Genomic DNA, 14,241 nt, shown 5'->3' on the forward strand with positions numbered 1-14,241 from the left:
CCTGCATCAGAACAGAAGGGGTAGCAGGCATTGCCTTTCCCACCGTGGACCCTGGATGTCCCAGGGCAATCCCACCACCATCATGTGTACCCATCCCAAGTCACACATGACCAGAGTGTGCCCACTACAGTCAATTGTAAAACACAAAAGACATAGTCTGTAAATTTGTGGCAATGGTGGAACAACTAAGAAAAACAGAATCTAAAATCCTGGCTCCTACACAAACATACTCTGCAACATGTCCTCCTTTTTGATAGACAGTGCAGAACCCATCCTCACTTCCTCTAACCAGTGCATGACCACTCTTCAATACCACAAAGCATGGAACTTTTCATCATCCAGTGTGCCTGTAATCACTATTTTGCTATCGGTAGACTGTTAACCATCTATTATGCTTAACCCATCAAGTCCGATTCAGCCTAAATGCACAAGCTGATTTCCTGAGATCTGAAAGCCTGTAAGAACCTCACAAAGCTTTGCCTTAAATTTTCAGGGCTGCAATTTTAATGTATGGGAAGCATCCCCCACTCTGCTCCTTGTCCTCTTCTGCCCATTTGTTGATGGGAAAGGACAGTATTTAAGAGCAACCACAAACAACTTCTTTTGGCTGTGTGGGCAGCACAGCAAATTTGGCCAATATACATGCAACACTTCATCTGAAGGTCAATGTGGTACGTCAGTGTGGTTTACAAGGATTAAAACCACAGATGATTGGCCAGTGGGACTGTTAAACTGAGGCCAGCATGGCCACTGGCCAACCACCTACGTTTAGATTGACAAGTGACTGATGTGGGCAGAAACCACCAGGCACTGTGCCTGCTTGGCACAGCTGAAGTGGCTGCCATGACTCTGCATGTGTTGGAGCCCCCTTGGTCAGGGGGCAATACTCTGCGCAAGAGGTGCCCTCATGCACCAGTGGGCTGACCTTGAAGCAGAAGAGGGATTTATGGTGGTGGTTTTCTGCAGCTAGGAGGACAGGCGGTTCTGGATCTGTTGAGGGTAACTGTAGGGAAGAGCTGGCATAGCTTATGAAGGAGCTTGTAGTTCTGCTTACATTTCCTTGCCTCTGCAAATAGACCTTGCAGTGCTTATCCTCACCCTGTCAGAGATAAGGTCCTGATCAGCTGCTAGAAGAGGAGCAGTTCCTTGTGTTGGTGCACCTGCTGCTCTGTTGTTCTGCAAGCGGCTTGTGTTGCAGTGACTAGGATGCCCTCATGGAAGTGTGCCCTCCCCAAGGGGCACAGTGGGCACTATGGCCTTACTGCTGCTAATGCTACTTCATCAGAGGACAGTACAGGGGGAAAAAAAGAGAATGTTTCTCAGGCTTTGATGGCCTGTGGAGCAAAACACTTTGGTGATTTATGGTTATCCTCTTCATAGCTCCCTCATTCTCTGGGGCAAATTTTCCGCAGCAGAGTCTTGTATCTTTGGCCACATCCTAGGAGGACTCTTAGGAGTAGAGGTCTGTGCAAGGTGACCTGGCTGTACTGGTAAGTGCCTTTAATGCTGTGAGGGACAGCAGGTAGATGACAGTGTCATGGACCAATTCCTTCCTGGCTCCAGACCACAGGAGAAGGCAGCCCTGTCAGCATGGGCAAAAAGGATGGGAGGGAAGAGCCACCCTGTGCAATAGCACTTTCCTGCTGTCCTTTTTGTAGCTGTTTCTGAGTAATAAGTGAATGGAGAACCTCCTCATGCTTCTGATAGTTGCCCCCGCCTCAGCAGCAGATTAGCCTTTTGAGTGCAGTGGAGGTGTCTCAGGTGTTTGTCTGCTGCTCTGCATCTGAGTCCCTCTGATGTTATTCTGACCTCTCACAGTCTCTGTGTCAAGAGGTATGGTCTTCTGTCGCTAGTGCATGTGCTCCTTCTTCTCCATTCCCCCTCCTCTACCACCAAAGTGATACCACAGAACAATTCAACCAAACCTTAACTGGGGTATTCATGGACCACAGTGTCACTGGAACATGGCTGTATGGCAGACATGTGGGGGATAGGGAGAGAATGGACGGAAGCTGGACTTTCTCAGGACAGGAGACTGCTGCAGACCAGATGTGGGAGCATGGAGGTATTACTACTGACTCAAGCCTTACGGAAGAAGGAGAGCTTGTTGTGTTGTGGTGGTTTACCAGGTAATTGCCCAGCAGATTGAATGTTGGCACAATTAAATCATTTTGCCTAGTAATTCAGTGGGGGGTTGAAATCTTTATTAGTTGGTGGCACTGCTTTGACAGTGACAACATGTAGCCTGCTGTGTCTGGGGATGACAAAGGTTGGCATGTGTACAGTCACATATGGATGCCATTAAAGTCCACTTCCCCCTGCAAGGCCTAAATTCTTAGAAATTAACACCACAGACAAGTGCCTCCCTCTCAGCTGGAGTGGAGTCAAACTGTAGAGTAGTACTTTTTCAGAAAGTAAGCATTTTCTGGCCAGTGGAAATCAGGCTAGGACACTTGCTGCTTAGAAGGCCTGCTCTCTGCATGGCTGTTTTCACCTGGAAAGAGGACTCGCTGATGCCGTTTTAGCGTGCAGGCCCCTTTATTGCTTCTCTGTCACATCTACACACAGTCCCAGTCAGAGGCAAAAGCCAGTTTATAAGCTGTACGTTCACCGGAGGCGGCTGTTTTGACAGAGGACAGAGGTTACAGAAGCGACATTGATGTGTTGGCACTTGTATTTTGTGTCTCATCTGCAGTCCCTTGATCTCAGACAGAAGTGATGTACCAGCAGCCTGCCTGTTCTCTGCATGGCTTCTTGTAAAAACAGACAAACTGCAATGCTGTAGGACTTGATTAATTTGCTGAAACAAGTGTCTAGTACCATCTGAGATGCCCTGGGTGGCCCTGCCTAGCTTCTAGCCCCTGGTCCAAGAGGGACTCTTTTTTCCTATATAAACAATATTATAACTTTCAGCCTCATGTGGATGTTTCAGATGCCCTAGGGCACCTCAGAAGACATGGGATGCTCGTGCATGGGCAATTGAAGCATTTCTCCTTGTAGTGTCTTCCCTGCTGAAGGTCTCTGATGAACTATTCCCTGTCAGTTTTACCCCATTGATGTTAGGGAATGTGGGCAGCCCAAAGGTGGGAGGAATCTTTTTGATTTTTTTGTTGAAAATATGAATTTTCTGCAATAAAGTCTACAGTATACCTGTCAACTACCCCTCACCACCCACCACTGCAAATCACTCTTTAAAATGCAAAGCTTGTTCATGTCTTCTGTTTGGAGAAGGCAGCATAGGCTTGAAAGACATGTTTAAGCCTGTGGGAAGGAAAGACCAGGCAGCTCTTTATATTTCAACATCAGAGCTCTTCCAGACTGCAGAGTGCAGAGCACCTATAACATATATGTTCTTTATATATTGTCTTTTATGCTAGGATTGACAATTTAAATCCTTGGGGGTTTGATTACATTGTGATGAGACACATGGTAAGATAGCAAGTCTGATTTCCTAACTTTGTGTGTCTTGGTCTTGGGATTGGGTCTGTGAGCACTTAAACTTTAACTTTATCAATTGTTAACTTGCTAATGTAATCAGCATTCTTGTTATGTTGCCCAGTAATGATGGTCTGTATGTACATAATTTTTGAGTAAATGCTGGGGGCGGGTGTTGCTCAGCGTGACTACTTTTGTATGCAGGGACAAACAACATGTCCTCAAGCTAAGATGGCAATTTAGGTGCTTACAATGGATCACTAGAAGTGTTACCTTAGTCTTCTTACACTTGAAAATGGCACTACGGTCTGCTCATAGGTTTCAGCAGATGGATCTCAGCTTTCTCATCCTGCTTATGGACAAGTTGGCAGAGGCACAGCTTCTTCCTTGGCAAATTCTCATAATCAGAGCACTGACTTCTGCCTCATCATGCTCTGAATTCACCTTACTTTGCCACTCCTTTACTCTCCTTGCGTCTGTTTGCTCTTCAATTCTCATTATTCTTTACCATCCAATTTTCCTTTCATCTTTATTCCCTTCCCTCCATTCTCCCAACCAGATTCAATTAATTTGGAAGTATCCTACTAACAATCATTGTATTTTTTAAAATCAAGATGTTTTCTTTGACACATTTCAGTCAGCAACAAAATACTGTTGTCTTCATCAGAGTCAAGTTTCACCCGAAATATACATACATCTTAAAACACTGCCTGAAATTTTCAGGATTTGTACAGGACACAACAAAATGGCACAAGCTGATGTGATTCACACTGTTATTTGCATGCCCCCTTATTATTATTATGTGCTTTGTTATTTCTGTTGCTCCAGGTAGCTGTATCTACACATTGGGATCCCACTGTGTTGGAGGCAGCTACAGAAAACTCAGGCTCTGATCCTGTGTGCTTATAGTAAGCTTTCAGCAGATGAATGGGAAATGAACAAGATGTACAGTTTAGCAGAAAGCTAGCAGTCTCCAGAAGTCTTTCAAGAGAGCAAATAAAATGTCTCATCCTACATTTAGTTAATATTCCCTTTGACCTTTCAAGGGTGAGGGCTCTTAAGATGTATACCAAAAATAGCAGGCTTAAACACAAAATGGCATGGGTAAAATACACGGCGCCTGAAGATTCTGTTTTAATAATAAATGTTAGTGAAGATATGGGATACAGTGAACTGCTTCTAATTAAAATGCATTACATTAATATTGTAAGTTCACATTGTTTGTTAAATGAAGTGGAATAATTTATTAAGGAGTAAAAAATAGATGGATTTATTCTTTTCCTCTACAAACTGAAATTCTTCCTTGTTAGATTTCCCTAGATATGTTCTCCTCATTTCCTAAAGAACTAAAAAACTACGTATATAACTAGCATGAGATTTAAACATGAATAGTGCTAGTTCAAAAAACTGATCATTCTTTTTTCATTTATTTTATGTAGGTTTCCTTTGCCTGATCTGTAAACATGTCCACAGACCTGCTATGTAAGTACATTTCCTTCATCCCACAGTGATTTTTTTGTACCATATGTTTCTATCAGATTCCCAGATGTGCTCATGATTTATGTCTTTTATCTTAAGTATAAAGTCTGCTTTTACATTTGCGTTTCTTCCGAGACATCTGTGGAACAATATTGCCATTATAATCAACGGGATTATTCTTGGAGTAAAACATGACTTAATGTAAGTAAAATTGTAAAAATCTGGCCCATGTATAAGAACAGACTGGTTCATTGAGACTTAAAATTACAGTTCTATCTAAAATGTTTTATCCATCTTTGGCACAAATACCATCCCAGATTACTACTGAGTGATGTCCTTGGGATTTTTTAATCACTTTGTGAATTTAACTCCTGTGTTTCCAAAGCATCACTATCCAACTCACATCCAAATGTCATGCCTCACCACTATCATCCATCCTTCTTTTTCAACAGCAGAGAATATACAACTGGCATATTCTTATACTTTGCTGACCTAATTTCCACTAAAAAACACTGCTCAGATCTCCCCGATACTTGCACTCTCTCGCTCCAGCCTAAGATATCTGCAGCATTAAGCACATTTTTTGTGCTTATTGATCTGACCTACGTGCTTGCTTTTGGAGTCCCTCTGGTGCATCAGCTACCATTTTTTATCATTGCCTCCAAGGGCTGCGCAGCTGCACACTGTGCAGTATAAGAGAGAGGAATTCAGAAACCCATTTTAGCAGTCTCCAATACTTCCTCAGAGGAACAAAGAAAACAGGTTTTTTTTGTCAATAACTGTAATCAGTTAATAAATATAAAACCATCAGTGGCTTACTGGCAGCAGCTATCTGTGGAGGCTATATCTGTGCATCAAGATCAAGTTATTTGTGAAAATGCATTTTTTGAGCTTTATCTGCTAACTGGCAATTTTGGGTCATGCTTAAGTGCCATTTAGATACAGGGAGAACTCTAAAACAAGGAACGTAGTATGCCTGACTATTGTACACAACAAGCAAAACTGCTGTCGGGAGTGAGATGTTAAAGAAAGGTGAGAGGACAGGGTGACTGCACAGTAGTCCTTGTCAAAATCACTTAAGACTCCTCAACTTTACTCAGATGTTTAATCTGGTTTGACTGTTCTAGCTATTTCATGCCCTGTGACTTTCATTTTTTTCCCTTCAACTCAGTGTCAGCACCTTTCTCATGTTTTTCCTGATGGTTAGTGGGTTAGTGAAGTTGTCGCCTGAGTAGAGGTTGAAGGAGTTGGGTGTGTTCAGCCTGGAGAACAAAAGGCTCAAGGGGATCTAGTCATAGTCTTCCAATACAGAAAAGGTGGTTATGGGAAAGGAGGTGGAAGCACTCTTTCCCCAAGCATGCACCATGACAGGACAAGAGGGGATGGCCACAAGTTGCTTCAGGGGAGATGCTTCTGGATGTAAGGGGCATTTTCACTGCAGGATTGATTCAACATTGGAATAGGCTGCCCAGGGAAGCGGTAGAATTGCCTGTATGGAAATATTTGAGATATGGCTTGACAAGGGTCATGGGTAATGCTAATCTAAGGGCCTGATTTCTACAAGAGGCTGAGCTAGTTGATCTCCACAGGTCTCTTGCAACTCAAATAATTCTGCAGTTCTGTATTTCCTTGTGTTCTCAGCTGTCTTCTGTGCAACGATCCATCATTCCTCCCACCTGTACCTGGTCTCAGTATTGTACTGCTTGTGCTGTGGCAGGTCCTGTGATACTCGGTCATGCTAGAGGGATAGACGTTTGTCTTCTCACTTGGAAATGTGTAAATACCCTCGAGGCAGTACCAGTGTTGAGGGGGACCTTCCAGGTTCCAGCTGGCAGGAGTACACATGCATGTGGGGTTTGTGTCAGCCAGGTAGGGCCTTGGAAAAATGTCAGTGCACAGCGGAATGCTGAAGAATAACTTGGCAGATCTGTACAGATGTGAAGTGACTCTAGATCTTTGTCTATTTTTATATAAATAAGTAGTGCAGAGCCAACCCATGAGCTTAGTACTGCCCTATGCTAACAAGCCACACCAAGGTGTGTTTTGGGGATAATATCTACCAGGCTCAGTTCCAGGTAAGGAATTCGGATGTAACCAAACTGTGGGCAAAAAGGGAAGGAGGTGAGGAGCGCTTTGACACGTGGAGCTGATGCCAGGTGGTCTCAGCACCGGGGAACAGTTTCTGGCTCTTACTGTTTAGTAGTAGACATGTAGCCTAACCACCTAGTCCCTAAGCCTGGCCACAGCATTGTCTTTCACTAGTGCTCGGTTCAATACAAGCTCAAATTCTAGGATTAAAAACCTTGTTCGAGGTCACATTAATGAAGACTAGATGTATAATTAAAAAAAAAAAAAAAAATCTAACCAAACCAGAACAAACCCCCTTAGATTCCTAGGAAAAAATCGCTGCAGTCTGGGGCAAATTGCACAAAGAAAATGTCATGGCTGCATAATACAGGGGCTGCTGCAGCTAGACCTCAGACTCCAGCCGCTAGGTCTTCAAGCCTGTGGAAACAAACCAAAAAAGACAACATCCGAGTGGAGTTTCGGCATGATGAATTTGAGGTAGCAAGTGTTTCTCTGTTTTAGATGGAGAGGCTAAGGAAAAAAAAGAGAAGTTTATAAAATGTCTGGCAGCTACTGAGGCTTGGCCAGTCGGGGAAGCAGCAGACTTCCCTTGGAGCTTGTTTTTCTTTTTATCCTCGGATGAACTAGCGTGCAGTATATTATGCTGCCTGAATGTAGGGGTTTGTCACGGTTAGCGCCGGGGGCTGTCCCAGGAATGTAGGAAGGCGACGGGTGTGAATGGAGCACGCGGTGGTCAGTGGGGCTCGGGCCCGCGCTTGGGGAAACCTGTCGCTGTTCCTCTTGGCCTGGCTGGCCAAGGCTGGGCAGGAAAGGAGGTGGATCTTTGATCTCTTTGTTGTAGCTGCTCCCTGGGAATTTGCTGAAATCAATGCCCTGTTTTCCCGAAGAAATGAATGGCTATGCCTAACTAGCTTTGTGAAGCGCGGGGGAATTCACCGCTTCTGTTTATTGACAGCTGAAAAGGAGCACATGGTGCTGAATGGGTCCTCCTGGGGAAACAAAACAGAGTAGAGTTTAGACTTAGTTGAACACAGGGGCATTTGGAAAAGTCTGCCGAAGGAGGATGGCACAGTTCCTGCCACCTTGTACTAGCATAGCCTGACTTTTTACTGAAAATGCCAATTAAAAACCGGTAAGGATTGTTTTGATTTCCCATATGTAGTGTGATTATGAAATATTTGCATTTGTGTTCTCAAGTGCAAAAACAATGTTTGAATTGTATTCTGTCATGGGAAACACCTAAGTGACTCTTGTGCTGTTTCTAGCCTCTGTGTATGTTCATTTGTTCTTTATCTAATGGTTATTAATGAATATGAAAAGTAATAGGAAATAATTTAGTATTTGGGTCTTGCAGTAGGGTTCTGAAAATCAGCCATTTACGTAGGCTATTATATGCAATTCTTTATGTCTTTGAGAATCAGCTGAATTGCATCAGATGATTCCTGGACTGATGCAAACTATTGCATTAATATTTATGCACAAGGCAGTGACAAACAAGCAGGCTTGTCTGGCAAAAAATCTGGGAATCTAAGATGCATTGAAATGTAAGGATATACTTCCAAACCTCTGTTTCTATGCACAGACTCAAGGCAGTAGATGGACTTAACCGCTATGTTTGCTGGCTTTAGGTGTACAGTTTTTCTGTAAAGGCAGTAAAGAATAGCAAGAGGAGGATGATAATGAAGAAGCAGTATTTCCTTCATGTGAGTCCAGAAGAGTTTATCAGACCAAAGGAATTTGGTGTGTAATTCATATGTAAATTTTCTACTGAAAACAGGAGAACAAATCACCAGTTTCTATATTAGTTTCTGTGTTGACTGAAGGAAAAGATTTCTGAGCTCATGTAGCTACAGCTTTCAGGTGTGGCCCGCTTATGACTGCAGGAAAAAAAGTAATGTCATTTCTTCCTTTGCCAGTTTAAGGGTAAGCTTCAAACAGAGTAATTGCTATCGTGCTGCCTTGTATTTACATGGCAGTAGGAATTGCTGGGTTTGTGTTGCAAACCTGATTGAAAGTGTCTGTGCATGTGTGAAGTTGTTTGAAAACTCTCAAATATTCCCCTAATTTTGGGGGAAGTGCTTGGGAAGTTTCATATTTTATTGCAGTACTTTGTGTTCCTCAGTCTGGAATTGTTCCTTTGAGTGACTGAGCTAGTAATCTTAGTAGTTTTGTCTCATTTTGCTCTTCTCTGCAGCAGATAACTTATCTGTTTTTCTTGGAAGCGTTGGGGCCCCATATGCAAACATGCTTTCTTTAGAATACTTTGTGATCCTGAAAATGAAAATACACTGCTTAACTGTAAAGTGTCAGCATTTTTGCTTGTGGCTTCTGCCTTTAACTTTCCAAGATTTTCAGAGTCAAAAGCAAATGCATTTATGATTTTGACAAAGATGTAAAACCTCTGAGCCCAAGCAGGCTCATACTGATGTTTGTGGACTCTGTTGTCATTATTGTTATCCAAATGAGTCAGGACTCTTTTTTGATCTCACTTAAGTGTATTTGTACATGATAGGTATTGGAAGCTGCTAAAACTTAAAGCTAATTTAAAGTTAACATTTAAATTGAGAAGGAGATACATTTGTAGGTCATTTTAATGCTGTAATCTAGATGTGTTATGAAAATGTTGACCGGTGAGGGTTTCTGGGGAGTTGTAATGGTGTAAATAGAAAAGAATTACAGTTGTGGAAAGCTCAGTTGATCAGAGCTTTTTTAGTTAGTATAATGGAGAAGCAAGTAGATGATTCATGCGTGACATAGAAGGTGGCATTTGTTCTCTGTTACTTGGGCGATAAGGCAAGGCAGAATGTGTTATGTTTAACGTATTGGACTGGAAGGCACTTAGCCAGACGTGTAGGGAAGTACATGGGGATGTTTTGGCAAGACAGTTGTCCCTTTGCCTTTTCTAACATCAAGGCTCTTTATAAAATATGAATATTGTTGTGACCTGTTGGCAATGCTGTAGTGAAGGGAGTATAAAATAATTAATTTCCAATCAGTAGAGTAAGACATACCAAATACAAAGCAGTATATGTGATCATACACAGCTCTAAGTAATTAGGTATGTTAAATGACCAGGGTTATACAAATACATATCTGAGGAAGGGTGCATTTCCCCCAAGTTGATGCCTTTACCATCTGTTGATCTTGTTCTTTGAGCTAGGAAACTATGAAAATGGGAACAAATTCTTCACAATTTTGCTTTGCAAGGTTACTTCTTATATTCTAGTAATAGAGACTACGGGGTTTTTTTGTGACTTTTGGAAATAATTTATAGAAACTACAATTTTATGAGAACTGTAGAAAAAAATGTTTGGATTTTATTTAGTCTCAAACTGAGATCACTGTCAAAAGGAGAATAAATACAGTTTATTATGATCTGAGTTTAGAGTGTTTCATCTACAGAAAATTTTTGCAACTCTTAGATGTAATTCTCTAATAATACTCTATAATCATGTACTTTGTAGTTCTCTGTCTTAGAAAACTGGACTCAAGGCTGTCCTTATGCCTGAGGAGAATAGTTATTGTAAGGGAAATGTACTATACTGCTGCCTAATCTGTTGCTGCCAATTTTACTATCCTTTCTAAATCAGTCTGTTAAAGCTCAGATGGACAGAATTTCTTAGTACAGTATCAGTCAAGACATTAGATAATTATTTTACCATTCCCATTTGATGTCTTTAGAGTAGAAAAAAGTATATGTTAGAGAAGAAGTAAATGGAAACACAGATATGACACTTGCATGTGTGAGTGTTTTTTTCACAGAAAAACATTTTTATGTGTGTTCAGCAGCAGAGCTTCCCAGTGTCTATGTTGTTTTTTTTAAAGAAATCACTTCATGCCTTAAAAGAATAGAATAATTTAACAGGATAAAGGCTAAGGGTCAGCGTTTCCTACCCATTTTTTTCTCAGAGAAGCTGGGAATCAGGCATGCTTTTTGTGCTGGAAATTAGGCAAGTAATAACAGAAGTTGTTAGCTGTGTCCTCTGTTATAAAAGTGATGCAAAGTAAGAAGCCAAGCTGTTTTGCTAAGCTGTTAATGACCCTTCATTTGCAAAAACCAATGCTTTTAAAGGAACCTACATTTCAGTATTTTAAATGTATGCTTTAGGTTTCATTAGTCAAAAAAACAAAACAAAACAAAACTTTTCTTTGTCCTCTTGGGTGAATTGGAATACCAGTAGGAGATTTGCACAGGTCACTGAGAAAGTTAACTGATGTTCCAGTTTTATTCAGACTTAGTTTCCACTGAATGTAATATGGATTGGAGTGTTCTTTCAGGATTGGTCCTCCAAGGTTGCAGCCCCCACCACTCCTAAGTGTCCGTGTATTCACTTCCTCACACAGAGTTCCTTCGTTCAGAAGGCAGCTACTTGCACATCACTAGACCCACGTGTATGGACTTCTACCTGCAGAAGTGGGTCCCTTGGTTTTTACACTGCACTCTTATTCCCAGTAGCTGTAGCTTGCTTCTCTTAGTTGTAACTACCTCCAAAGACCTCAGGGTCTGCAGCCACAGGATGAGTACAGCATCTCTTTGCTCTGTCATGCCAGGCTTCCTCATTGCATCCTACAGTAAACTCATATTTCTTTCTCCAGAGCGTGTCTACCTGCCTGGTTCTTTCTGCCAGTAAGCAGCTGGAAATACATCCCAGATGCCAGCTCCTTTGCTGGGAAAGTTCCTGCAAGTCCATGTTGAACGCTGTGTCAAAAGTGGAAGAGCAATATTCTATTTGGGCTGGTTTCCTAAGGAGAGGTGGCTTTTGTCACCGAGCCCCTCACCAACCTCCTCCACGTGACATCTGGACTTAGTGGCCAGTAACAACCAAGTTCAGTGAAGTGAAGGAGAGGGAGACCCAATCTAACATTCTCTTTTAAGGGAATATTGCAAGGATTAGAAATATTTCAACTAATTAACACTAAGCATTAGTCATTAGAATTGCTCCACTTCGTTTATCAGAATTGACACCGTAGTGTTAACCTGCCATGAATAAAATTGTTGACTGTATTGATGCACTTGATAGGGGGTGTGTGTGTGGATGCGTGCATGTGTATTTATACATATATACATTTAGGAAGACATATGTGCTTGGGATTTTTTTCTGCTGGAACAACGATAGAAGATTCTAGTGTCTCTGTTAAATTGAGGCAGCAGCATTAACATTGTCCACGAAAAGGTGCGACACTAAATTAACCAGCCTGCCCAAAATATCCCTAAAAGTGCTTGAGACCAACCGAAGCTGCTTTTGCTGTGGGAGGTAAAATTTGTACTGTGGGAGGTATAGATTAGGGAGTCCAACATAGGGCCCAGGAGCCACAGGGTGCTTATGAGCAGTTTGAATATGACTCTCTTGATGGCTGTCTGTATTTTTATGGACAGGGGGATTTTAGCTTTGCTGTCTGCAGCATGGAAGCAGTGTGGTTTGGACAGTGCTAGTGAAGACCAAAAGCAAGAAGGTGCCGCAGCCTCGTAGCAGGACCAGCTGCTTCTGGGAGAGATGGGCAGAGTGAAGCAGGAGGGCTTTTGCTGGGCATTTCGTAGGACCAGGCTATGCTGACTGAGCCTGTTTCTCATAAAAAATAGCAGATGTTTCTGTGAATTTGCTGTTAACCTCCTTTCCTGTTTCTGGATGTAATTTTGTATGACTTCATGCCAAGCCAGTGGAGGGAGAGGGAGAGAAAGAAAAAAAAAACACCTGAAAAATTGAGCGTTTGAAATGTATTCAGCTTTCAGCAATGAGAGAAGTCTCTTTATTTGTTCTGATTAGAAGCTGTTAAATGTAAACTACGGGAGGTGACTTCACTTGAACTGTGCTCGTTATGTATACAGGTTCTGATAGCAGCCAAACTCTATGTGGTGTACCAGAAATGTGACGCATACGTTTCAGTCCCAAGAATAACCAGAAAAAGATTATTTTTTAAATTAGCTTTCAATCAGTCAATCAACGCTTTGATCTCAAGTCATTTTTAGATGAATGAACCTACCAAGAACTTTGATAAACCAGTTGTTCACACTGCAGAGTGAAGTTAAACTTGATAAACACACCTACATACTTTCCCTACTGTTTGGTTTGTTGTTTGGTTGGTTTTGTTTGTTTTTGGGTTTTGTTTTTTTTTTTTTTTTTTTTTCCTTTACGTTTGCAGGAAGGTCCTAGAAGTTACTGCCCTGTAAGGTGTTCAAACAGTAGAGGTAACTTTTTGTTTCCCTCCTAGCTGTGAAGTTTGTAAGATACAGCAGAGCACAGCTATCCTGCTGCACAGGCTTTGTGGGAACCTGCTGCAGCTGCTGTGTGCAGTCGCACTGCTGAATTTCACAGCCCAGCTGTGCTCCTTGAGGCTTCTCTAACTTCTTTTGCTCCTAAGATTTACTAGATGGAAGGAGCACAGTAGAAAGCCTCATTGGGCCTGGTGGGAGGATGACTTTTTATGGGAAGCTGGTTAAGTTCCTTCTGGCTATGCCTGTTGTAGTAATTCATGGTCACCAGGCGAAAAACTTACTGTTCCCAGATGTGCTCGACTGTCATCATGATTACTCCCTGTTAGGAACTAGTAATGAATCATAGTTGTTGTTGTCTTTTATATGTTTGTATAATAAATAGTTTTGGAGTTCTGAAGAGTTTACGTACTGGAACTTGTGTCTGCCAAGAAAATGCATGCATGCTTTGCATTAGAAGATTTCTTTACAGTCAGATAAGTGCTGGGCCTTCCTTCTAGAGGCATCCTTCTGTAAGAACAGCTGTGCTGGACAGGACTGTACCGCCGTGAGGCAGGAGCACGTGCCTTGACAGATGATCTCCCACTGCTGGAGACCCAGGGATGTACCCTCCCTCCGAATCTTCTTTCCTCTTGAGAATAAGGGCAGGGACATGGAGAGGATGGAGTCAAGGTGAGCGAAAGTGTCACTGCAGTTCAGTGTCTGGGTCACAGTGCCTAAGGGCTGGGCTCACCTGCAGTGCTGGGTCCCAGTTTTAGGGAATTAGCTCAACCTGACTGTCTGCCTGAACATACGGGGTATCAGTAAGGCATGTTTGCTGTTTCATTTCTCTGATTCTGTCTCCAAATATAGTAACTCGTTTTTTAAGTTTTACATTTTAGTAGAGTGAGGTCATGTTCCTATAAGGATGTTTAATGTTAAGAATGATTGCTGGGATGTTTGCAAACCACCTACCGTTCTCCTCCCCAGGGAGAGGGGGCCCCAAAAGAGACATAGGCATTTACTTGCAGGGTGCCACTCAGCCCTGC

General features: G+C 42.2%; 1 protein-coding gene across 3 annotated transcripts in view; it reads left to right on the top strand.

Moving 5' to 3' along the window:
• Nucleotides 1-14,241, top strand: part of PLAGL1 (PLAG1 like zinc finger 1) — a 48,234-nt gene that overhangs the window by 15,223 nt on the left and 18,770 nt on the right. For all 3 annotated transcript variants that reach the window (XM_042795877.1, XM_042795876.1, XM_032983196.2), the window contains exon 2: nucleotides 4,875-4,917. In XM_042795877.1, the coding sequence (XP_042651811.1) occupies nucleotides 4,899-4,917 (19 nt within the window). In that variant the 5' untranslated portion in view covers nucleotides 4,875-4,898. The remainder of the gene's footprint in view (nucleotides 1-4,874; nucleotides 4,918-14,241) is intronic.

This window comes from Tyto alba, unplaced genomic scaffold, assembly GCF_018691265.1.
Source record: "Tyto alba isolate M040663 unplaced genomic scaffold, T.alba_DEE_v4.0 Super-Scaffold_22, whole genome shotgun sequence".
Lineage (NCBI taxonomy): Eukaryota > Metazoa > Chordata > Aves > Strigiformes > Tytonidae > Tyto > Tyto alba.